General features: G+C 45.6%; 2 protein-coding genes across 15 annotated transcripts; both read left to right on the forward strand.

Annotated features, from left to right (window-relative positions):
* The first annotated feature begins 246 nt into the window (after positions 1-246).
* On the forward strand, positions 247-12,415 carry dtna (dystrobrevin, alpha). 13 transcript variants are annotated; one of them, XM_029131870.3, is made up of 24 exons: positions 247-856; positions 3,270-3,337; positions 3,564-3,644; positions 3,720-3,933; positions 4,103-4,188; positions 4,641-4,795; positions 4,888-4,993; positions 5,456-5,622; positions 5,797-5,921; positions 6,441-6,449; positions 6,663-6,746; positions 6,954-7,022; positions 7,768-7,863; positions 8,363-8,444; positions 8,687-8,784; positions 9,288-9,401; positions 9,486-9,582; positions 9,810-9,833; positions 10,272-10,431; positions 10,522-10,611; positions 10,693-10,792; positions 10,886-10,997; positions 11,079-11,117; positions 11,271-12,415. In XM_029131870.3, exons 2-23 carry the CDS (start codon positions 3,271-3,273, stop codon positions 11,094-11,096), a joined length of 2,154 nt encoding a protein of 717 aa, XP_028987703.1. In that variant the 5' UTR covers positions 247-856; position 3,270; the 3' UTR covers positions 11,097-11,117; positions 11,271-12,415. The 13 variants fall into 13 exon arrangements, with proteins under 13 accessions (XP_028987703.1, XP_028987705.1, XP_028987704.1 ...); XM_029131871.3 differs by having other exon boundaries at positions 249-856; positions 8,690-8,784; XM_029131872.3 differs by lacking the exon at positions 6,441-6,449 and having other exon boundaries at positions 248-856.
* Positions 12,416-13,365: 950 nt separating this feature from the next.
* mapre2 (microtubule-associated protein, RP/EB family, member 2) lies at positions 13,366-22,547 on the forward strand. Of its 2 annotated transcripts, none has more exons than XM_029131889.1 (7): positions 13,366-13,467; positions 18,176-18,303; positions 18,810-18,955; positions 19,030-19,246; positions 19,320-19,465; positions 20,286-20,444; positions 20,525-22,547. In XM_029131889.1, the coding sequence occupies exons 2-7, from the start codon at positions 18,183-18,185 to the stop codon at positions 20,621-20,623; spliced, it is 888 nt and encodes a 295-aa protein (XP_028987722.1). In that variant the 5' UTR covers positions 13,366-13,467; positions 18,176-18,182; the 3' UTR covers positions 20,624-22,547. The 2 variants fall into 2 exon arrangements, with proteins under 2 accessions (XP_028987722.1, XP_028987721.1); XM_029131888.2 differs by lacking the exon at positions 13,366-13,467 and adding an exon at positions 15,556-16,449.
* Positions 22,548-22,552: the final 5 nt, after the last annotated feature.

The raw sequence follows: 22,552 nt of genomic DNA on the forward strand, positions 1-22,552 counted from the left end.
TTGTATTATTACTATTACTGGGTCAATGTGTATATTGCTGTATGTAAGACTACCCAATGCTGCAGTAATTTAAGTACAGTACTGCATTGCATTATAAACATAACATATGTCTGTAGCATCACTGTCCGTTGATGTCTTTCACATCAAAGAACAACAGCCTTATTTCATCATTGTGTCGATGCAAGTTGGGAAATTATGTTAATAGTATATAGGTTAATTCATCATCAGTTCATTTTATCACCACACGTTATCAGCAAGAAGTAACTATAACTCTTTTCGCAATTGTATTGTATAACATTGAATTGAATTGAATATTAAAGTAATATTTAAAAAAAATAAAAAAAACACTAAAAATGTAATATTTACCTAATCATTTATGAAATCTTTATTTTCATTCGCAAATAAATTTACAAAAACTTATTTTATGTGAATGACGTCATCCTCCAAGTCGCATAAAAGAAAAGCCTAAACGAGCAAACGAGCGAATAGAACATCGCTTCATGAATACGCACGAACACGAGTCCGCTTCCCACTTCCCACTGTTTATCTCTTGCGTCCAACTTTCACATTTTGCAGTCGAAGCGGGCTGACGCAAGTGAAGAGATTCCGCATTACGTCATCGCGGAGGCCACACACTGGAGGCGAACGCTGGCCGCCGCTCAGTTCAGCCGGTGCGCTGCCCGAAAATTTCCACCGCGCGAGCGAGCTTCGCGGGAGAGCGGCGCGGGATCGGCCGCCTCGCGCAGTGATGCTGCGCCCCACGCCGGAGACGCCGTGATCGCGCCGCGGGAGACGACCGGCTGTCGTGTTCCTGGACGGAAAACAGTGATGCTGCGCGACATCGGAACGCATTCTGGTGAGTCTCGGGAAGTGCGCCGCCGCGGCTGCTTTTGCGACCTTAACCTGGTTTGACACCAAACGAGTTCCCCATGTAGTTCCAGCGATGAAAAGCGAGGGTGTGCGCGACCGAAGCGCGACAAAGGGAGTCGTTAATGCAATCCGGTGTTTGTGTTACAGGGAGACCTTTGTCTCTGCTCCGCACAGGTGTCTCTGCTGTGACAGGTGATGCCTGGGCCGAACCTGAACCACAGGGCGCCTGTTGCCCGTCTCTGCGGTTTCTGTGGTGGAATTTGGGTGTTTTCCGTTTGTTGTGAGTCTCCGCGCCCTGGAGCGTGTCTCTCCCGGGCATGTGCTTGAAATGCAAATGCAATTCAGTCTTATTCACGTTACTAGTTTGCACCGGCACACAAAGCCCGAGTTTCCGCTCGGCCGAGCGTTCCTCCGGCCGTCACGGGTCTCATTCCTGCAGCTCGCTCCGACAGTAAACAAAGCGGGGAGCGGTTAATTTATAGCCGCGTCCCCATTTGCCACGAGGGTCCCAAAGTTTTGGCCATTTCACAAGTGAAACCATGGTGATCGGCGTCGGGAGGCACACATCACCGGCCGGAGTCGAGGCAGGAGCGTCCACATATTAACCTTAAGCCAGTGGCAGAGCCTTTTCATTCCTGTCAGGGGATTGGATTTGGATGCCGGTGTAGTTTATAGTCGCGTGATGTAAAAATAACTCCAATCACTGGTGTAACAGCTGGGATGTACTGTACCGAGGCGCACACACATGCTGCTCTGTAAGTGAAGTACCTGCTTGTGTGTGGAAGTTGTGTGCCAAGTAAAACCAGTGGAGACCTATAAACCAACAGCCCCGTCCTTAATGTTACAGAAATAGACTCTTAATGCAAAAGACTGATTAATAAGGCCTTTTATTGCCGCTGCGAGTCTCCCGGCTCCGATCCGGGCGGTTCTTCGGGCCTCTACGAGCCGGTGACGCCGACGGATGACGTGCTCTTTTATGGAAAGTTATTTCCCAACGCCACAAGAGAAAAGAGCAATGTCTGCTGGGCACGTGCCAGGACTGAGGTTTGGGGTCTGCAACCGGAGAGCGAGCAAAGCCGCGCAAGAATGCGGAGCCCTCGCGCGTGCAGTTAAAGATAGAGGCGGCGCGGGCCGGATCCTCGCCGACAGGTTCTGATTTCAGATATGTTCAGTCAGGCCCGTCCGTCTGCCACGAGGGGTTCGTGACGCGGGCGTTTGTGTCCGTGAGACGGCAGTGACGGAGACACTATATATCCACTCCTGCAGCAGATTGTATCAGTCTCAGTTATTTCTGAGATAAAACGCAGACGCGAGAAGGTCACGGACGCCAGTGTATTGTGAAAACAGCAAAATCAGAGCACAGGAGGTTGGCTGTTGTTGCTGTTTGGCTTTATTTGGGTTCTCCAGTTACTGACGTGGAAACCGGTGTCTCACACAACAGGTGCTTTTGGCGTCACTGCTCTCGACTGTTATCGTCCTTGAGATGCTGTATGTAGTTCACAAAACTTTCCTCCACCAACTTTGCATGTCTTCAGTAGAGATAAAGTGTGTGTGTGTGTGTGTGTGTGTGTGTGTGTGTGTGTGTGTGTGTGTGTGTGTGTGTGTGTGTGTGTGTGTGTGTGTGTGTGTGTGTGTGTGTGTGTGTGTGCCGGGGTGCTGTGTTTTTACGAACAGAGCGGCTGGGATCTTCGCTACCATGGCAACCGGCCACATGACTAGGTGTATTAGATTGCCTCGGACAGTGTGCAGCCAGGCATGGCGCGAGCGTTCTCTCTGCTGCTCTGCCCCTTTCAAAGTCTTGTCCCTGTCTTGCCATCGTTTATAAGTGTCACGCAGCCTGCTTTACGGGGGATCGCCACCGGGTACCTTGCTCTAGGGAACCGCGGTAGGATTGATAAAGTTTTTCACTCGTACCCACTCAGGTTCACTCCTGCTTTTCCAGGGCTTAAGGCGACGGGTCACAAGGTCGCAAATGCAGCCGTCCGGCCTCCACCGGCAAAAGCACCGCCACTTCCTGTCTGTTAGCCTAAAGCCCGCCCCTTAGATGGCGACTACCAATCAGAACCCGGAAACCTCGCCAGGCGTCAACAGACCTGTCAATCAGCTGATGAGGCTGACTTTTTGCCTGGGACCTTTAGTTAAAACTTTATGAGCCTTAAGCTAATGTTGCAGCTATTTAGAAGGCACTTTGTTAATAAACTGATGCTATTTAATAAACTAATGGTTCTGCAGCTGCATGTTACTAAAAATACAATTCAGGTCATTATTTGTGCACATGTTCAGCGATTATCGAACGCCACATTCATTGTGATGGATTTAAAATATTTGCGATGACATAGTGATAGATTTAAGAGCTGAGAGTCGTAGGTTCTGACGTCACTTTCTCTCCTTCTGACCAGAATGATTGAAGACTGTAGGCAGCGCGGTGACAACATGGCAGATAGACGGCAACTGTTCGTTGAAATGAGTAAGTGCTCGCAGCCGCAGCTCAGGACGATCTGTGGCAAGAGATCGGTTGAACTCACCAGCCAGAAAAACAGCTAATTACTATGTGTAACGTTCATGAAGGTGATTCTACTTATTGCACATATAGGCTGCAAAATAAGGAACATTTTACTGTATTTGTATTAATATTATTCACATGTCAGTGTGTTGTGGTTATAATTGATTTATATGTTCAAATTCTTTTGCAGGGGCTCAGGATTTGGACTCCATACGGTTATCAACATACAGAACAGCTTGCAAACTCAGATTTGTGCAGAAGAAATGCAACTGTAAGTAGGTGCCACATACTTTTATACGTTTTCCCATCAGCATCCTATTTATTAATGTCTGTTTCTGCTCCTCAGTGCATTTGGTCGACATATGGAACGTCATCGAGGCTTTCCGGGAGAACGGCCTCAACACCATGGACCTCAGCGCCGAGCTCTCGGTGGCCCGTCTGGAGGTGGTCCTGTCCACCATCTTCTACCAGCTCAACAAGCGCATGCCCACCACCCACCAGATCAACGCGGAGCAGTCCGTCGGCGTGCTGCTCAACTTCCTGCTGGCGGCCTACGACCCGTGAGTAACACGCGGCGGGCGGCATGTTTTTATGGAGGTCAGAGCCAAGCGAAACATTCTTTAACGCGAGGTTTAAGACAGTTCAACGTCAGAGCAACACCACAGGCTCCGGCAGGTCCATTTAAGAGAATCCACGACCCTAACCTGAGCCTCATTTGCTCCTTTTTAGGGAGAGCCGCGGGAAAATATCTGTCTTTGTTGTGAAGACGGCCGTAGCAACCATCTGTGGAGGGAAAATTCTGGATAAATTAAGATGTAAGCAACACGAAAATCCCTGTTTTACCTTTAATTGTAGCAATGAAAATAATAAATGTTCGAACTGTAATAAATCAGATTCCAATTTTAAAGGTTATATAGTTTATTTTTTAAAGTAATGTGTTGTTTTAATATGCACACTTATTATTATATGTTAGCATTTTCTGCTTAGCCTGTTGATTTCTGTTTGTTTATTTTTCACTGGTCGTCCCCGTAAATTAATGATTCATGTTACAGATAAGGTTTATTACATAATCTGATATCTGAAACAGAGGACGACTTCATGTTGGTGTGTTATGGCAAATGATGTGAAGAACTGCGTTGCTTTGATTTGTTTTCCCAAATAAGTAGGTTAATTGTATTGTGTTATGCTGTAATTAGCCCACTGGGGTGGCAGCTGACAATTAGCTCCAAATTAGACTCATGTCGACGTCTCCCCACATCGTTCCCAGATATTTTTTCACAGATATCAGATTCCGCTGGAATAATGGCGCCGTCACAGTTTGACCAGTTTCTGAGGGAGGTTCTCAAGTTACCGATGGCGGTTTTCGAGGGGCCTTCGTTCGGTTACACGGAACAAGCTGCGAGAACCTGCTTCGCGCAGCAGGTGAGCGTCCGTTAAGCATGCGACGGCGATGCTCATTGAACCTGCGATGCTTGAGGCTCTGTCTCACTCTCCCCTGTCACGCACGTCCCCAGAAAAAGGTCTCCCTCAACACATTCCTCGATACGCTGATGTCAGACCCGCCCCCTCAGTGTCTGGTGTGGTTGCCGCTCATGCACCGGCTCGCCAACGTGGAGAACGGTAAGAATATTCAGAAGCGGAGGAGCCGCCGGGAGGATGTAAAGTTCAGCTGTGCATCACGAGCCTGAGTCAGCGCACACAGTCACGCACGCAGAGGCGATGACCCATAGGGACCTTACACCCGGGGCCTGGGCGTGCACACACCTCCCCCCCCGCTGCTCCCGCTTCCGTGTGTCTGTTTACTGTTCACAATGGAAGGATGCTGCCGCCCGAACTGTATCCCAGCACATCTGCCTTTAAATTAATGAAAATTAATCCTCGGCTGCTAAAAATCTGGGTTTAACGCCACATCTGCGTGTGTGTGTGTGTGTGTGTGTGTGTGTGTGTGTGTGTGTGTGTGTGTGTGTGTGTGTGTGTGTGTGTGTGTGTGTGTGTGTGTGTGTGTGTGTGTGTGTGTGTGTGTGTGTGTGTGTGTGTGTGTGTGTGTGTGTGTGTGTGTGTGACCCCCCCCCTCCCCTGCAGTCTTTCACCCGGTCGAGTGCTCCTACTGCCATACTGAGAGTATGATGGGCTTCCGCTACCGCTGCCAGCAATGTCATAATTACCAGCTCTGTCAGGACTGCTTCTGGAGGGGGCATGCCAGCGGTTCCCATAGCAACCAGCACCAAATGAAGGAGTATACGTCATGGGTAAGCGAAGGAGACGGGGCGGGCGGGTGGTAGGTGTGTCTGCAGTGGACCAGTCCTTGTGGCTTTGTGGCTGTTATTTTTTTTATCTGCTTCTGAGGATGCTGGGACCATGATGTGTTTTAATATGATCCTCATCTCGTCGTAATTGCCTCCTTGCTTCTGTGTCTGTCCCAGAAATCCCCTGCTAAGAAGTTATCCCATGCCCTCAGTAAATCGCTGAGCTGTGCATCCAGCAGAGAGCCTCTTCACCCCTTCTTTCCTGAAATGCCAGAGAAACCTCTTAACCTAGCTCATATTGTGTGAGTTCATCTTCCTTCTCTCTTCTCGATCCAGCAGGAGCCTACGGATGCATGATGTGCAGCTGGATAGAAAAGATAGCGCTTAGATTCCTGTATCAGATCTAAAATAGTTGGATTCGTCCCTGAGCTGATGATTATCCTGTTGCTGCCTCCACGTCTGAAGTGATTCCAGTCGATCTTTTGGGTCAGCTGATCAATGAAGCTTAATTATAGCCCTGGGAATGTTTGTAATGTGCAGTGCTGCTGCCATTTATTCCTATTTTTGATTAATGCGTTTTTTGTTGCCTCATAAATATTGACGCCATTTCTTCTCCCTACACCTGCATTAAAAGCTATAATAGCCTGTGATACAGTGTCTGAAGAAGTTAAACATGATCAGCTGAGATTAGACAGCTGATAAAAATGTATTTTTTCTATTTTCCCTTAGAATTGCACTGTCTGTGATGACGTGAACTGTTGGGCTGATTTAATTAAATGTCTTTATTCCTTTCTTTTTTCCTTTTACTTTCCTGAAAATAGAGACACGTGGTGAGTTTCTTTTCCTTATCTGACTCACTAGAAAACATGTCCCTGTGCATTCTCTTAGGTTTACAGTCCTTCTAGTGTCCATTTCCAAGCACCCTGTGTCTTCAGTTCAGTGCATAGTTCTGTCTTTGATCCCCTGCATAACTAACGAGCATTCATCAAACGAGCGTTCAGTTTTTGTTATATTTGAGAGGCTAATGTTTGTTTCCCTTTCAGGCCACCGCGACCAGTGAACATCACCAATGACTACTCGTTCTCCCACTCCATGCCTACATCAGGGAACCCTTACTCCACCAAAAAGTGAGTAACGCAGCAGAAACAATGGATGCCCTGGATTTCACAGACGCAGCCTTTCAGTTTTACCACGCTCCCTGAAGGCCTCGCGCCCAACACACTCCGTGACCCACTCTGTCTTTATTTCCTCGCCTTTTGTCGCATGCGCACGCGTGAACCTTCCTGTATCGCCCGGATCTCTTCTATGCTAAATGTAAATGGCTTGCCTTACAGCAAGAATAATGATGTTGAGCAAAGAAAGCCCTTGACTGGGGCGGCTCCGCATCTGATGAAAGGCAGAGGGTAAGTGACAGAGGTGTGCCTTTGAGAAAGCTTTTATAGCTGGAGTGCATGTGCAGACTGATATAGATAATAATCATAGGGCATAAACTAGAGTGCTGGGAAAACTATTAACAAGGCTGCAGCTCATCGTACTCAAGGGGCTGTTTCAAAGCTGCTACATGAAGCATGCATCATAAAGATCCTCAGCCATTAGCTTGGGTTGTCTGTAAGCTGTTTTGTGGACTTTTATGGCTGCTGATTTTTTTAGGGAACACCGCTGCCTTTCAAAGTCTAGGCTCAGACAAGCGTGCACGCGACGAGCGAGCGCCGCTAAGTCCGGGCCCAACGCGATAACGTGCCACCTGGAGGTCAACGGGGCCACACAAAAGTCCAGCGCTTCCTAGAAGGCCGGCCCATAGATTTAATAAGGACGAGCACTGAGTGATGGATGTTTGGACCGTGCGAACAGTGCATGTGGCTTGTACAGTTGGCGGGCATGTTGTTAATCATGCCTCCAGGCTCCGTCAGTGGTGTCTCTCCCAAACATAATACAGCCTTGTTTCTCTCTAGTCACCCGTGAATGGCTGCTTTTCATTCTCCTCCTCTCTTTTTTTTTCTGAGTTCTTTCCTTCCTCTCTCTCTCCCTCTCTCTCGCTCTCTCTCTCTCTCTCTCTCTCCATTTCATCCACCGTCCCACCGTTGTCACCTGTGTAACGGCACGTTTTGTGTGTGGTTTTTTTTTTGTGGAACCCGTGCACTGTTGCAGGTTGAACTACAACCTCGACGTTGCCGATAGACTCGCGGACGAACACGTTCTGATTGGCCTCTATGTGAACCTGCTCCAAAACCACCCCACAACATGGTCAGTTGGTGTGATGCGGTCCCCGCGCGCTGCATGCGGCACTCGACCTTTTCGCGCTAATGGCGGCACGTGTTTCAGCATCGGCGAGCGTTTGGCTCACTAATGTCAGACATGCCTTGTTTCCACCAAGAGCGCTGAAAACAAGCAGGACAGGTGTGATCAGATCATCTGTGCTCTGGAAAAGCTGCTGGGGGACATTTTGTTTGAAGATGCTTTTGCCTCCAGTTCTTTGAACATTCATACTACATGTGTTCCTGTGTTGTGTTGTGCTTCTGGCCTTCAAATGTGAAGCGACTGATAACTTCACCTCCATTATTTTATAACAACTCATGAAATCTGCTGCTGTGGTTTTCCAGTAACTATCTTGGGAGAAGCGTGCACTTCTTCTTGGACTAATCTGACAAATTATACTGTACCTTCTGGCATGTTTTTATTTCTGCACAGGTGTGTAACGACTGTGCCATGTTTTTGCTCCCATCTCCATTTTCCTCTTGATCAGTTTGCTGGACAGCAGTAACCATCAAGATGAAGAGCACAGTCTTATCGCCCGCTATGCTGCTAGACTGGCTGCTGATGCTGCGGTGAGATATGATCACACATAATACTGTGGTGTCATTCATTAGTGTCCAGTGGTTCAGTGTTTTTATTGCTAATATAGAGACGGGGTTTACAGCTGGTAATCGGTTCCTAGCAGCTCTGTAGTCTGTGCATTCGTCCAGATGCAACTGTGTTGTTCTCCTTCTGAGAGATGAGATAAAGCAGTGGATGACATCACCCAGAGGTAAAGTCAGTTCATGAGGTGTCTCTTGCTTGGTTTCACCAGCAGGCTCAACAGCAGAGGGTCCCCACGGACCTCCCCTGCTCTCCGGATGCCAACAAACAGCAGCGGCAGCTCATTGCAGAGCTCGAGAGCAAAAACAGGTTAGGGATGGCTGCCTCGCTGATCCTGTTCAGTACTTCTCAGTCTGCCTCTCCACTTTGTTTTGCATTTGCCCAACGGGAGCTTCACCATTCAACAAAAAAACATGAACTTAATAATACAGTAGGTCGTAATTACATTAAAAACTGAGAAGTAAATATTTCCATAAATATATACTTGTAGTGTAATGTATAAGAAGGCAGTTGTAAGTGTAAATAGAAGGTGCTTTTACAAAATGCCATTCATTATTATTATTATTATCATCACTACTTATTAACAGTTTTAATGTTTTTTCAGCTAATTCTATAATTTTTATGATTCATGTTCAATTTGCGTTCAGTGTGTATCTGCTGCCCCCAAGTGGCAGAATGCAGTCAGTCATTGCAGATTTATGGTCTAAAAGCTTAGTGTTAAAATTACCTCAAGACATAACTGTGAAAGATTAGATAAAGCATAGATTGTTTTAGTATTAATAACATTAATGTCATTGTACTTGCCGTCTCAGAGAAATCCTGCAGGAAATCCAGCGGCTGCGTCTCCAGCACGAGGAGGCCTCCCAGCCGCCTCCCGACAGGGGCCAGCAGAACCCCACGCTGCTGGCTGAGCTGCGACTTCTCAGGCACGTCTGCTCCCTGAACACGCAACCATGAATAAATGACGTTTGACTCTCCTGACGTCCTGAACGGCCTGTTTCCTGTGTTAGGCAACGGAAAGACGAGCTTGAACAAAGAATGTCCACTCTGCAGGAGAGTCGCAGGGAACTCATGGTGCAGCTGGAGCAACTGATGATGCTTCTCAAGGTACCACCCTGTGATAATAATGTTGACCTTGTCTGACCTTGAAGAAATATCACGCTCAACAAGTCGAGTTCCTCAAAGCCCACATTAAACTACATGGTCTACTGGCTTGAGTGAAGGGGGGAATGTCAGTCTGATTAGCCTAAAAGGATCAATAATAATTCATTAAACTTGCATGAAGCCACGTGCTTGTTGCTGTTTTCACGGAGCAGAATGTATATTTTTTTCAGCAGGAGGAGGAACGAAAACGAGGCGTAAGTGTCAAAACTGGGCTGCAAGTGTGAAAAAAGCTTGTTGTTGTTGTTGTTGTTGAACGAACGTTATAACTATAAGCTGGTGACTTCTGCTTTAAAGGCTTAAAAGAGTCAGTGTGACGGTGAACGCATAATGTTTAGTCTGTGTGACCACTGAAAAGAATGTTTTTAACAGCATGTTCAGTTTGTAAAAAGTGCTGATTTGATATAAACAGTTTAATGACTTGATTGATACGTTTGTGTGTAATGTTTTGTTCTGTACTGTACTTTAAGCCTCTCAATGGACTTGTTGTTGTGCACTCGGTGGGGATTTAAGCTTTAACACCATAGAAGTTATCCATTAATTGTATTCAGCTTCTATTCTAACTATTCTATTTAACGTCCTACATTCCTCTGTGGACGACGTCAACACAAACAGCTCTTCCACTGCTGTTTCAGACTCAGGGTCCGGGCTCTCCGCGCTCTTCCCCCAGCCACACCGTCAGCCGGCCGATGCCCACCCCGATCCACTCGGACTCCGCCGGCACCACCCCCACTCACACGCCTCAGGACTCGCTCATGGGCGTGGGAGGGGATGTTCAAGAGGCCTTCGCTCAGGGTTAGCACAGTGTTACGGGCGCACACAGACACGGTGCTAACAGTAGCTCAAAAGCTCATCGTGGCTCAACTCTTTGTGTCTGTTGCCAAGGTCCACGGAGAAATTTAAGAAATGACCTTCTCATAGCGGCTGACTCCATCACCAACACAATGTCATCACTGGTTAAGGAACTCAATTCAGGTGCACTTATAGGTTTTAAAATGTTTATATTTGTTCATTTTCATACTACAGATAATTTAGTATTTCTTTTCTCTCTGACAGAGGGTGGAAGTGAGACAGAGAGCACCGTGGATTCAGACTTTGGGCGCGGTGACCTACTGGCTACGACCTCTTCAGATCCCTTCCTCAGCTACAAACCAAGGTCCGTGTCAGAGCCTGTGTGGGAGGAACTTTTCAGAACACATTTACTTTCATGTTGAAGTGAGCGTAGAAGACTTGGTTGTTGTTGTTGCAGGAGTGCTGCGGATGATGAGAGGTTTGAGAACGATCTGGAGCAGCAGCTGGAGGACGAGCTCACCTTGGACGAGCTAACGAAGCACAGGCAGGATGCAGAGAAAACATGCATGGTGAGTTGGAGCCTACAACAGTTGATGTTGATTTGATTGACCTCCGTCTGAATTTTAATTTTAAGGTTTGTTGTCCTGCAGGTGACTCTGCAGCAGTGACCGTGTTGGTCCATGTTACTGGCAAGTATCTGAAAATCAGTCGATCTTGAATAACATTTATTTATACATATTATACGTCTTATAAGATTTAAGAAATTTAATCAAGCAATTAGCCTTTTTTTTAATTTAATTATTAAATATTGTTGTTAATAATTTGTTTTGTATTCTTAACAGGTGAGCAATATGAAAATGACAATAGTTGAAGACACTGGATGAGATAGAACAGAGCACTGAAGATTAGAAGACAAAAAATCAAACCATAGAAAACGTTTATGTAAAGATATATATTTTTAACCAACGCATATTTAAGGTTATACTGTGAGCTGATGTAAAGAGATTCATTACTGAGCTGTCTACTATACCACAGGTGCCATAAACACACACACGATATGGGCAATTATTTCTTTTTATGTGAGGTGTCTGGCAAATGTACAACAGTACGGTGGCGGCAAACTCGATTCTTTAGTTTTAGAACAGAGTGAACAAGGTTAGGTGTTTGTTCCATGAGTTTATTTAAAAAAAGATTCTGCTGGAATTGAACTTGTAGGTGATCCAATTTTCTAAATGTAGAAATCTGACCAAATTTTTATCACTACAGATTTCATACCGTTATTGTCAATTGGCTTTTCTATTGTTTTTGACTTATTGATGATGCAATTGTTTGGTTTTATTTGATACATAATGATATTGCATACCGCCTTAGCTGACTGGATGAGCTTACAAGGGACTTGTGGGGCATGTAGCGAACAGCAAACAAGCCCACTCAGCAGGACTGCTAGTGTGTTCACTGGACAAATGGGGTCAAACGCTTCTAATTAGGCTTTGGGAAGTGATTTTTGTTTTAAGTGTGGCTGTCTAAACTGTCCAGTATTTCTAAAATAGAAAGAAAGTAACATGGTAGAAACAGAAACTCTTCCAAATTACTAAAATGAAAAAGTTTTACATGATGAGGGCGTTGAATAAATTGTGTACATATGTGGTTTATGAGGTTTGATCATCTGTCATTTGCCATTGTTTCATTTCTCAGCGCCAATGCTCTCACACAATTATTTGTGACTTGCCCAATAACACACACACACACACACACACACACACACACACACACACACACACACACACACACACACACACACACACACACACACACCCCTGATGGATCCCCTGAGTGTGTGTGAAACTTTACTCAGTCACTTTGGGGAAAGTGGCAAGCCAATCTAAAATCGTAAATGTGTGAAATATATCTAGTTTGATTTTTGAGCAAGTTCATAGCAGTGATTTTGCATGGTGGTGATGCATAATAAAGTGTTGACACAATATTCCATTTTTTTTGCCTGTGAACTCCTTTTCTCTCTCTTTCTCCATTCCAGAACAGCACACTTCAATTGGCTTGGTTTGGCAGAGCACATTTATTATCTGTCATAAATGCACTGTTGGCTGCCCCTCAACCTATTGTCTATAATTCATCACTCAGAGCCACCATCTGAGGTAACATAAAAGCAGCCATGCAGCACTGAAACTCTTAGTCAAGTGGATATTACCAAGAAGAATTTCCCTCTTGGGCCAAAGCAATAATATCAGCATATTAATTTACTGATAATGAACTTTTTTATGATTATTACTAGTTTTCTAAGACGTCAACATGTGTCAATTTAATATATTCAATATTTATAACACAACCAGACAGCAATGCATTTGCAGCAATTAGAATACTCTGTCATAGAGTAAAGTAGATGATGTGTAGCATACAATAAAGTTGTGTTGAGATCCTATTACATTTAGATTTAAATTGGCCCTTATATTAATTCTGCTAGCTTGTATAAAACCTAGCTTATATAAAATATCTCCAGTATGATCATCTTAATATTTTATTTTCATGTTAATGTGTTATTAGTAATTATTTAATTACAACAGTGTTGAATAACAATATACATTTATATATAATTTAAATATATACTGACACACCCTTTGGACTGAATGCTAAAAACCACTTATACATTTTAATAATCCTACTTGATTGCAGAACATTTAATTTTATTATATAACAGAGCGGTTTTCATAACACACTTGGAATATTCTAACAATGCTTTGTGGAGATATTACGCGGTTTAAAGCAGTAAAAGTGAAATGATGCAAACTGACAAGACAGAAGGCAGCCTGATGTTCTGAATGATCAACGCATCGACACGTGGTTGGTCGAGCGAAAGACAGATGTCACGCGCCGACCAATCAGGTGCGACACCGATGGAGCGTCGTCCAATCAGACGTCCTCCCTGCGCTCTAGCCGGAATGGGCGTTTTGAGGGTGGGGTGACTCAGCCGGAAAACAGCTTCTTTTTTTTACCACCTCGTAACCTGCAGATCGGAGTTCACTGGTAAGTCGCGTTTACTTTGTTGGCCGGTTTAAGTGTGGAGTTTGGTTCGGAAGGCAAAGCGTGATGCGTGCACGCCGAAGCGGGGCGTGTGGACGCGGTTGTCGGCCGTTCGTGCGTGGATGGTACCCGGGGTCAGCGTGTAACGTCATGTCGCCCGTCACTATTCTCACAAAGTGCTGGGAGAATCAAAATCGGCTCGGGGCGACTTGGGTTCTAACCGGACGAGATGCGCCGTCGCCTCTGGTTGGGAACCTCTCGCTTGAATCCAGTCTCTCGCCGAACATTACGTCGTTTGCGTGCGTTCAACTCACTGTTAGTCGCCTAACTGTCATCCGTAACACGAGTTAGCTTCATTGACATAATGTGCCGCAGCTAGCTAACGTAGCCGCCTTTACAGTCTGACAAATCAAGGCTGCCTTATCAATAAACACACTCTAAGTTACTCCGCGGCTGCACTGTCGCCTGGATGAGACCCCGCACGGTCTTTCACCTTATGGGTCCGGTCGTCCTTTTTAAAAACGACACATGTAAACATGCTGCTGAAGTCTAGAGGCACCAGGCTCATCTGCTCCTGGCTTTCCCCTGTTTAGCTCCCGTCGCTGCTCCCACGCTCCTCTCATTTCCCACCAGTGCCATTGTTGCAGCTCACAAGCTCGCAGACGCGTGAACCCGTCCACCGTGGGATTCGGTGCCAGCGGTGACCTCGCAGCTATCTTTTGAATGTTGAGGGCTGGGTTTGTTGGCTGGAGCTGCCACCCCTCACCCACACAACCACCCACCCACCCACTTGATCATCCGGAGCCCGGGAGCCACTGGTGAGCTCACAGAGCTCTAGCTTCGCCTCTAATGGATCAGCAACATCACAGTCTATGGTGCATCAACAACATGTTACTCCACCCCTCACAAAATTGACAGACGCGTCTACGTCCGCTTTGCGTTGCATCCGTTGTCTGTGCAGAAAGACATTGACACTGCAAGACGCTCATTAATTTCAGACACATGACCAGCTGGCAAAAATGTGATTAAGCGTTGCACTGCAATAACTCACCTTCTGCTCTAATAGGGCTTTTAGTATTACTTTAGGGGGATGAGAGCCTGCATGCTATTGATTCTTAGTGGAGAATGTCCAAACGTTCTTATAATGAGACTAAGACTTGGACTTTGGGCTCAATAGAGGTTGGAGGTGTGTTCAAGCTTAATATTATAAATTTACCAACTGGCTTGATGAATAGGCTTAATGGGCCGTCTTTGACAAACATGCTTGATTGGATTAAAGGTTCCATTGTTTTAACTTGAATAAATAGGAGTTTGTTGAGGTCATTATATAGATGAGAATGTATGGGTTATTCATCACTTTACCAGTAAAACATTTTTTATAATTTATATATAAAGTGAGGAAGTGCCGCGGTTCCGGTTGCCCAGCAGTATGTACAAAACAAGGCAGCGTTAAAAACCAACCGATGTAACAACACAACCAGGAGACACCTTAGCAACCACAGGACTTTTGTGTGTATGTCACAACACAACGTGTGATGAATACGCTTTGAAGAAAGTCTCGTCCTGCCTTCCTGTGATGGGGGCATTCACATAAAAAAGGTGATTGGTTCATCTGAGTTAGAACACTCTTTCAAGCTGATTCTTAGCTCTTTATTCTGCCTGGTCTACATATTCTGGCACATCTGGGCAGTGTTTCCTGCACTGTAGTCGAGTGAGCACCCATTTGCATGGTTAAATTATCAGTCAGTATATTTAAAGTGTGCAGCTGATAAGACATGACATCAATGAAGGAACACTTCTTTTCCAACAGTTCTTTATATAAACATAATATTGTCTGGCGTTTCCTACTGTTATGAGTTTTGTATGAAGCAAGTCCACCACCTGCTTCCAAGATCTCCAAGATCTGCAGCTGTGTGTGTGTGTGTGTGTGTGTGTGTGTGTGTGTGTGTGTGTGTGTGTGTGTGTGTGTGTGTGTGTGTGTGTGTGTGTGTGCGCGTGCGTGCGTTCAGTCAGTCAGACAGTCAGGAGCAACACTTGTACAGAGACACTACTGACACTGACTGACAAGAGGCCACAGCGACCTTTAACCTCCATCACCTAACCCATTCATCCTAGAGGATGCAGTACATTGTGATAGAACATAGATATGAGGCCACACTAACCTCATATTTTGCCCTCTTACCACAAACACAAGTTTGTGTTATGGCATTAACACAAATGGTAAAGACTGGCAACACAAGAAGATAATCCCCCAGGAGACAGACAAGTAATCGTTAGGTGCAGGACTACATGCGGCTTTGACTTAAACCACATATTACATGTTCACAGTCACTAGTGACTTAGTTGAGTAGGGCTGCACATTCAAATGCACCAGCTAACCACCATACCAAAGTAAATATGTAGTAATAATATATGGTGGGTGAGTAATTATTATATTTATTAGACACGTGGCCATTTTCATCACACTTTATGTGTTTGATTGTGAAACTTTCCTGTTTAATGTCCAGTCGTCGATCCGCATCCCCGCAGCCGCGAGCGTTTTTAGCGTCACGCATTGATCCCAGCGGTTATGTGGCTTTCTTTTTTTTTTTTTTTTTTTTTTTTTTTGGAGCGAGCGATCGATGCAATTGGGCGAAGTGAGCTAGCCCATTAGACGGAACGGGCAGGCCCCCGCCGGTCACGTGATCCGGGGAGCAGCGACGTCATTAGGGCAGAGATTTGTGAAGAATAAGGAGACAGACGGCAGGAGCCCCGGAGGTGAAGCACTTTTCTTGGCACTTCCATCGTCCCTCTTGCCGATTTCCTCTTTTTTTCTCTGGCCACAGCGAGAACAGAGTATCTGTTCGACATTTCTGAGACCCAAATGCCCGGTCCCACCCAAGCCCTTTCCCCAAATGGAGAGAACAACAACGACATCGTGCAGGACAACGGAACCAACATCATTCCTTACAGGAAAAATACAGTGCGTGGAGAGCGCGCCTACAGGTAAATCCGCGCAATGTCGCGTTTCATCCGAGGATTAAAGGTCATGAAACGGACGAGGCTCCGCCGCAGACGGAGACCTGCAGTCCGGCCTCCGTGCTCGACGGCGTGCGGCTCGCCCCGCTCCCATCCTCGATCCCCGCAGCCCCTGGTCACGCTGGCGCCGCGCAGTGAATCCCCTTCAAGCTGCCACAAATCCGCCCTTCGGCTTATTTAAAGCGCTCGCAATTATCGGCCGCCGCCGCTCGAGCGCCGGCGCGTTCGGCGGCGCTCGGAGAGCGGCGTGTCCCGAAGCGGCGCAGCCTGTCAAGTGAGCGGAATGCACGGGCAGCCGCCCCTCGCCGCCGCCGCCGCCGCTGCTCCAATATCCCCACCCGCCGCTCGCTCCCTCGCAGCCTCCAGTATCGTTGCGCGATGCTTTAACGGCGTCGCGCGGCGCCCCGTTACCTGCCGCACGCGCCGGGCTCCCTCCTCCCGTGCGCGGATCCAGGGTCAGCCCAGCCCCGGCTAACAAAGCGTGCTAGCTGCAGCGCGTACATCCGCTTTGTTGACATGACATCGGCTGGCCCGGTTTCCTTCCTTCCCAGACCCAGCCTGCAGCGCTGCGATTGCTCGCCTTTTAATGACTGCGTGCGATCGGTGTCATCGTGCTGGCGTCTGCATGTGGAGGGTGACCACCATGATGATTTAGCATGATTTAATACCGTATCAGCGGCTGCCATAATCCAATAAGGGGGTGTTTTAGTGCAGATCCGGCTGCTCCCTGTGGACAAAGCAGGCTGCAGCGGCCTGGGTTAGTGTGTATAACGCGATTGCTACTAGTTTGGTTCAGTCCAAACCCAGACTTGGTTATAACACATGACAAGCCGACAGCAGAACAGCCTCCAAAATGGTCCTGCAATTAGATCAGTGCGAGAGGGTTTATTATAGAAGTGACTGCTGTAGAAGTGTCTTAAGGGAACTGAAGCTATAAAATACACACTGACTGAACAGGACATGGAGTTAAAGGTGGGCCTTTGGTTGGAACATGATCACAGGGCAACTGTGCAGGTAAAATCGAACTAAAGGGTCCCCGACATGAATACAGACAGCGCCTCACACCTGTAACAGATGTGTTATCATTTAATATCATACATTTGTTATTAGTTTTTTTAAATGTGTCAAGAAGAGCTGAAGCCAAATGAGCAGCAAATGTACCGTTGACACATGTTCATCATGGTTCACCAGTAGCTGGTTAAGCCATCGACAGCTTGAATCAGACACAAAACAAAATGATAGATCACGCTAACATTCATCAGGCTCCCTCTACAACTGTTTTTTAAAACGATCCGTGTTGGTGCAGGAGCCCCGGGTTCCAGTATGTTATCGCACACCTAATACTCTGTGACAGGTCGTGCAGTTCTGGTTACATGCAGCACCGAGGGGTCGAGTGTTGGTGAGAGCCCACGTTTCCCTTGGCTGCCGGGTTCCTTTGTGGGTTTGTCTAGTCTGTTTGATGGTTAAATGCTAAAGATCACAGCGTGACACAGGCTTTGTGTGGTTTCCAGTGGCAAAGCACAGGTGAATGTTGTGTGAGCGGATATTCCGACCAGAACGGGTGCATTAATCTGATATCCGTGTGGCTCCACTTTGTATTAAGCTCATTATTAGCTTCAGTCCTAGGTCCTTTACTGTATGTTCCCTTGGATTATTTGAGCCACGAGACACCTAACTTTTTCTTTTTCTGCAGTTGGGGGATGGCGGTCAACGTATATTCTACCTCAATCACCCAGGAGACTATGAGCAGGCATGACATCACTGCCTGGGTTAATGACATTCTCTGCCTAAACTACACGAAAGTGGAGCAGCTTTCTTCAGGTAGGAACTGAGCCACGCGCTTCTCTCCCCACCTTCCGCCTCCCTCTGTGTGCATTGCCTGTCGGGGAGGATGTTCGGTTGAAGGCGAAGCGTGTTTTACGCATTCCATCTTTTCTGTGTAGTCTGACAGTTAAAGCAAAGCACCTCTCTGGCTATAAATACACGTATAGCTTGCAGAGCTCCCCTGCTGTGACCAAGTAATCCCATTTCAATCACTCTCTGCCTACACAGGGAGGTTTCCACACTCACACAGGCTCCCTCATAATGTAGATGATAATATTGGACTTATCAGATAGGCGTCACTTACCTACAACCAGGTTGAGCTAGTGGCCTGTTTTTTAAATGTATAAAAGCCTAACTAGGCTTCAGTTAATTTTAGCCGTGTTACCTATTATAGTAACAGGGCAAAAAATCTAACCTCTCAGACTTGATATTATTATTATTATTTTAAAGGCAGGAAAACCTGTTAAGATTTGCACTGAACTGTTCCTTTATTCTGTGTGTAGGAGCGGCCTATTGCCAGTTCATGGATCTGCTCTTCCCTGGCTGCATTAGTCTTAAGAAGGTCAAGTTTCAAGCTAAACTGGAACATGAGTACATTCACAATTTCAAACTGTTGCAGGCGTCCTTCAAAAGGATGAATGTGGACAAGGTAGGTTTCACGACCTTTAATTCCGGCCCGACACACTTCTGTGACTGACCAAGTGTTCTGGACCCTTTTAACAGATTATTCCTGTGGAAAAGCTGGTTAAAGGAAGGTTTCAGGACAACCTTGATTTCATACAGTGGTTTAAGAAGTTCTTTGATGCCAATTACGATGGGAAGGAGTATGACCCAGTTGCAGCCAGACAGGGTCAGGATGCCATTCCCCCCCCTGACCCCGGTGAGCAGATCTTCAATTTGCCAAAGAAGTCCCACCACGCAGCCAGCTCCCCTACTGCAGGTAAGCGCCACCCGGGTTCCTCATTCCATGCAGTATTTTCTAAAATGAGATTGACATTTGTTATTTGTTACAGGCGCGTCAAGGTCAAGCTCTACAACCCCAAAGTCCTCCACACCAACATCCAGACCCTCATCGGCCAAAAAGATTCCTGTAGCTGCATCGGCTCCTGCAAAGGGAGAGAAAGAGCTCGAGGCACAGGTCACACATCTCACCGAGGAGGTACTGAATATTTGCCTTTATCGATTCCAGTAGTCACACATGAAGTACGCTGTTCCTCACTTTGCTCATGTCCCTGATTCGAGCACAGTCTGTGGCCACGATGCCTCTGGGAGTAGTGATTAGTGGGTGGTATTCATAGAGAAAAATGGGAGTAGTGCAGCTTTGAGTCCTGAAAACCTCTAATTCACACTGTTACAGCCGTACATGAAGAAGGGAACACATTTTTTACTTTTAGCTTGTTTATCTCTCCTGATAAACAAGCTAACAAGCTCTCCTGTTAATATGGAGCCAGTAATGTCTGATTTCTAAAGTAGCATCAGCAACTCAGCTGGAGTTTTATTGCTGATAACTTATTATAAGTGGGTTTTCTTTTACGGTGCTGCTGTTTGTCTGGCGAAAACTCTGCAGACAGGAAACAGAATAAGTCAAAAAGCAGTGTCCCTGATGTGATGTAGCAACTGTAGTAGATAATGTTAAAATGCTAATGCTTCGTATTGGCTCCTTGTAATCACTGTTAGAGATTTTTGTGGATTTTGCCCCTCATTCCTTCTCCTGAAGGAACTGGTCTTTGAACCCTTTACATCCTGACAGTTGTGCAACTAGAACCAACCCGAGTATATAATGATCAGGTTATTTGTAACCGTAATGATGGATTTCAGGCCACAAACCAATCAATGTAATGATTTGGTGATGCAGCTCTGTTCGGGGTTACTTATGTTTGAGTTGCCTCTAGAGTCAGTTTAATCCTTAAACATGCCACAACTGTGCAAACCGTAGCATCTGCTTGATATTAAAGTTGAAATCAACTTCGTTCTTGTAGGTGAACACATTAAAGGTGGCGCTGGAAGGGGTGGAGAAGGAGAGGGATTACTACTTCAGCAAGCTGCGAGAGGTGGAGCTGCTGTGCCAGGAACAGGGTGAAGAAAACGCCCCATTCGTTGATCGGTTAATGGAGGTGCTTTATGCCACAGACGATCAGGTCGGTGTGCAACCATGGACTTATCGAACAGGATTCAGAGCAGTTCACCAATACTAATCATGCGATACGTCACTTTGTAGGACAGAGCCGAGCTTGGCGACGGTGACGGACAGGAAGTGGACCAGGAAGCCCACGAAGAGGCAGCAGATGATCAGCAGGAGGAGCAGGACGAATACTGACTGCCGCCATCCTTCACTGCAGTCACACCCGTCTTTTTAATATGTGAGAACTGTTAAAGGATTTACATTTTTTTCCTCATGTTTTTTTTTTTTGTTCTCTCCAAGATTGAGCACAGGAAGCAAACTCCAGAATAGAAGCACCATCTTTTTTTCCTTCTGCTTACTGTTTGATGTTTGTGATTTTTTGGTGAACTGCTGTGGGAGGTTTGTGGTGACGACCTCCACCAGCAGACAGGCTCCAACCGTCACAGGAGGTTCCACAGACTGTGGCCGTGAAAAGTCAATTCAGATCCTAAAGTAGGTGTGATGAAATGCTGAAGTTTCTACAGGTAACACTTACCTGTCAGTGCAAGTATTATTTTCCCAGCTTCAGTCTTTATTTTAGTTTGTTTTTACATATCAACAATATTAAAATCAAAAGGATGCAATAAGCAACCCCCTGAAAGGGCTCTAAGTAGCTCTTATTTCCCCCCCTCTCACATGTTGCACTGACATTTGACTCTGTTTGGACAATCTGTCCATAGACCCTCACCATATTTATTGTTGTTATTTTTTTTTATTATTAAGCCTTAGTGTTACCCATGCCTCTGTGTGTGTACTGCTCGGTTTCTCACCTCAGGTCGCCCCTCCCTTGCTCCACACCTGAATGCATTCAGTGCTCAGCTGGAGGGAAAAGAGAATAAAAAGTGCTGGTAGAACAGAGATGGGCGGCTGCAAACTATTTTATTCTCCTCTTTAGAGCTGTACTACCAGATCATTTACGCCTCATCACCGAGCAAAGCACCTTTAGTCAACAGATTAACTCGGACTCCTTTTTTACCTGCTTAGACACAGGGAGACCAAAATGCAGCAGGTCCAACAAATAAATGTTATTTTTTGCGTTTGTTTATTTAGGATAATTATTACTTTTTTTCATTCTGTATTTATTTGCATTTTAATTGTGAATATTGGGCTACAGTAAAAAACCCAATTGACGTGTTTATGTAAAGATTGAATTATCCTCAGACCTTGCTTTGAGTTGCTTTTATCTGCAGAGCTCCACATTACGAATTACTTTTCTTTTTTTACGCATAAACTTCTTATTAAAAAAAAAAACTACACCTAAACAAACTAGCCAATAACTAGACTACTGGCAGGCTGTGTTCAGGTGTGCCACACATGGAGGGGAGAGACCTGAAGTGTGGGAAAGATCAGGACAAACGCAGGGAGGCATACGTAACGGTTAAGAATAGTGTAAGAGTCTGAATCGATCCTCATGAAGGAGGACAGTACAGTTGCTGAATTGTGAATAAAATGTAGTTTAATACCAACATATGACTGTTTGACAAAATGATGATATTTCAGATAATCAGTGTGCTCAGCAGTGTGTTTTTCACACCACACAAGGTGGTTTCGTAGTTTACTTGCTATGCCATAAACCTAGGGAAGGAAGAAGCATTGTCGTGAACTTGTCTTACTATAAATGCAGCATTTTCAACGTTTAAAGCTGAGCTGGAACTTGTCTGTCCTGGTTTTCTTTTTAAACCACAGGTCTTAGGAAGCTGAGTTGGTTCACTGAGTAATTTGCCATACTATATTCCAGTAAGTACATTGTATACCCTTTCTTAATATTGCATTTACTTCTACTAAAATGGGCAGTGCACCATTATGCTTTAGTCATATTATTGTGTAAATGAAAAAGAATGTAAACATGTACTGTCAACAATTAATGAATGGTAAATGTTTTTTTTTCATGTTCCACTTATGCATTCCCCAAAAAACGTGTTGCATGTTGGCATTTTATTTGTGAATAACTTGACCTGCTTTTTACATATTTAATAAAAAAAACAAGTACATTACCTGAGCTTTTGTATGTTTAACCTGCTATTCGAACGATGTTGAGATATGGATGGATTTGCTGTAATAAAATTACGTTTTGAGCTGATGGGA

This window comes from Betta splendens, chromosome 17 (genome assembly GCF_900634795.4).
Source record: "Betta splendens chromosome 17, fBetSpl5.4, whole genome shotgun sequence".
Classification (NCBI taxonomy): Eukaryota; Metazoa; Chordata; class Actinopteri; order Anabantiformes; family Osphronemidae; genus Betta; species Betta splendens.

Excerpts from the sequence above, each read along its gene's own strand:
- mapre2 (XM_029131888.2), top strand. The coding sequence starts at position 16,328 with ATGCCCGGTCCCACCCAAGCCCTTTCCCCAAATGGAGAGAACAACAAC. Across the intron at positions 18,304-18,809 it reads AGTGGAGCAGCTTTCTTCAG|GAGCGGCCTATTGCCAGTTC; the intron begins GTAGGAACTGAG and ends TTCTGTGTGTAG. Across the intron at positions 20,445-20,524 it reads TTTATGCCACAGACGATCAG|GACAGAGCCGAGCTTGGCGA; the intron begins GTCGGTGTGCAA and ends GTCACTTTGTAG.
- dtna (XM_029131870.3), top strand. The coding sequence starts at position 3,271 with ATGATTGAAGACTGTAGGCAGCGCGGTGACAACATGGCAGATAGACGG. Across the intron at positions 7,864-8,362 it reads CAAAACCACCCCACAACATG|TTTGCTGGACAGCAGTAACC; the intron begins GTCAGTTGGTGT and ends CCTCTTGATCAG. Across the intron at positions 10,612-10,692 it reads GGTTAAGGAACTCAATTCAG|AGGGTGGAAGTGAGACAGAG; the intron begins GTGCACTTATAG and ends TCTCTCTGACAG.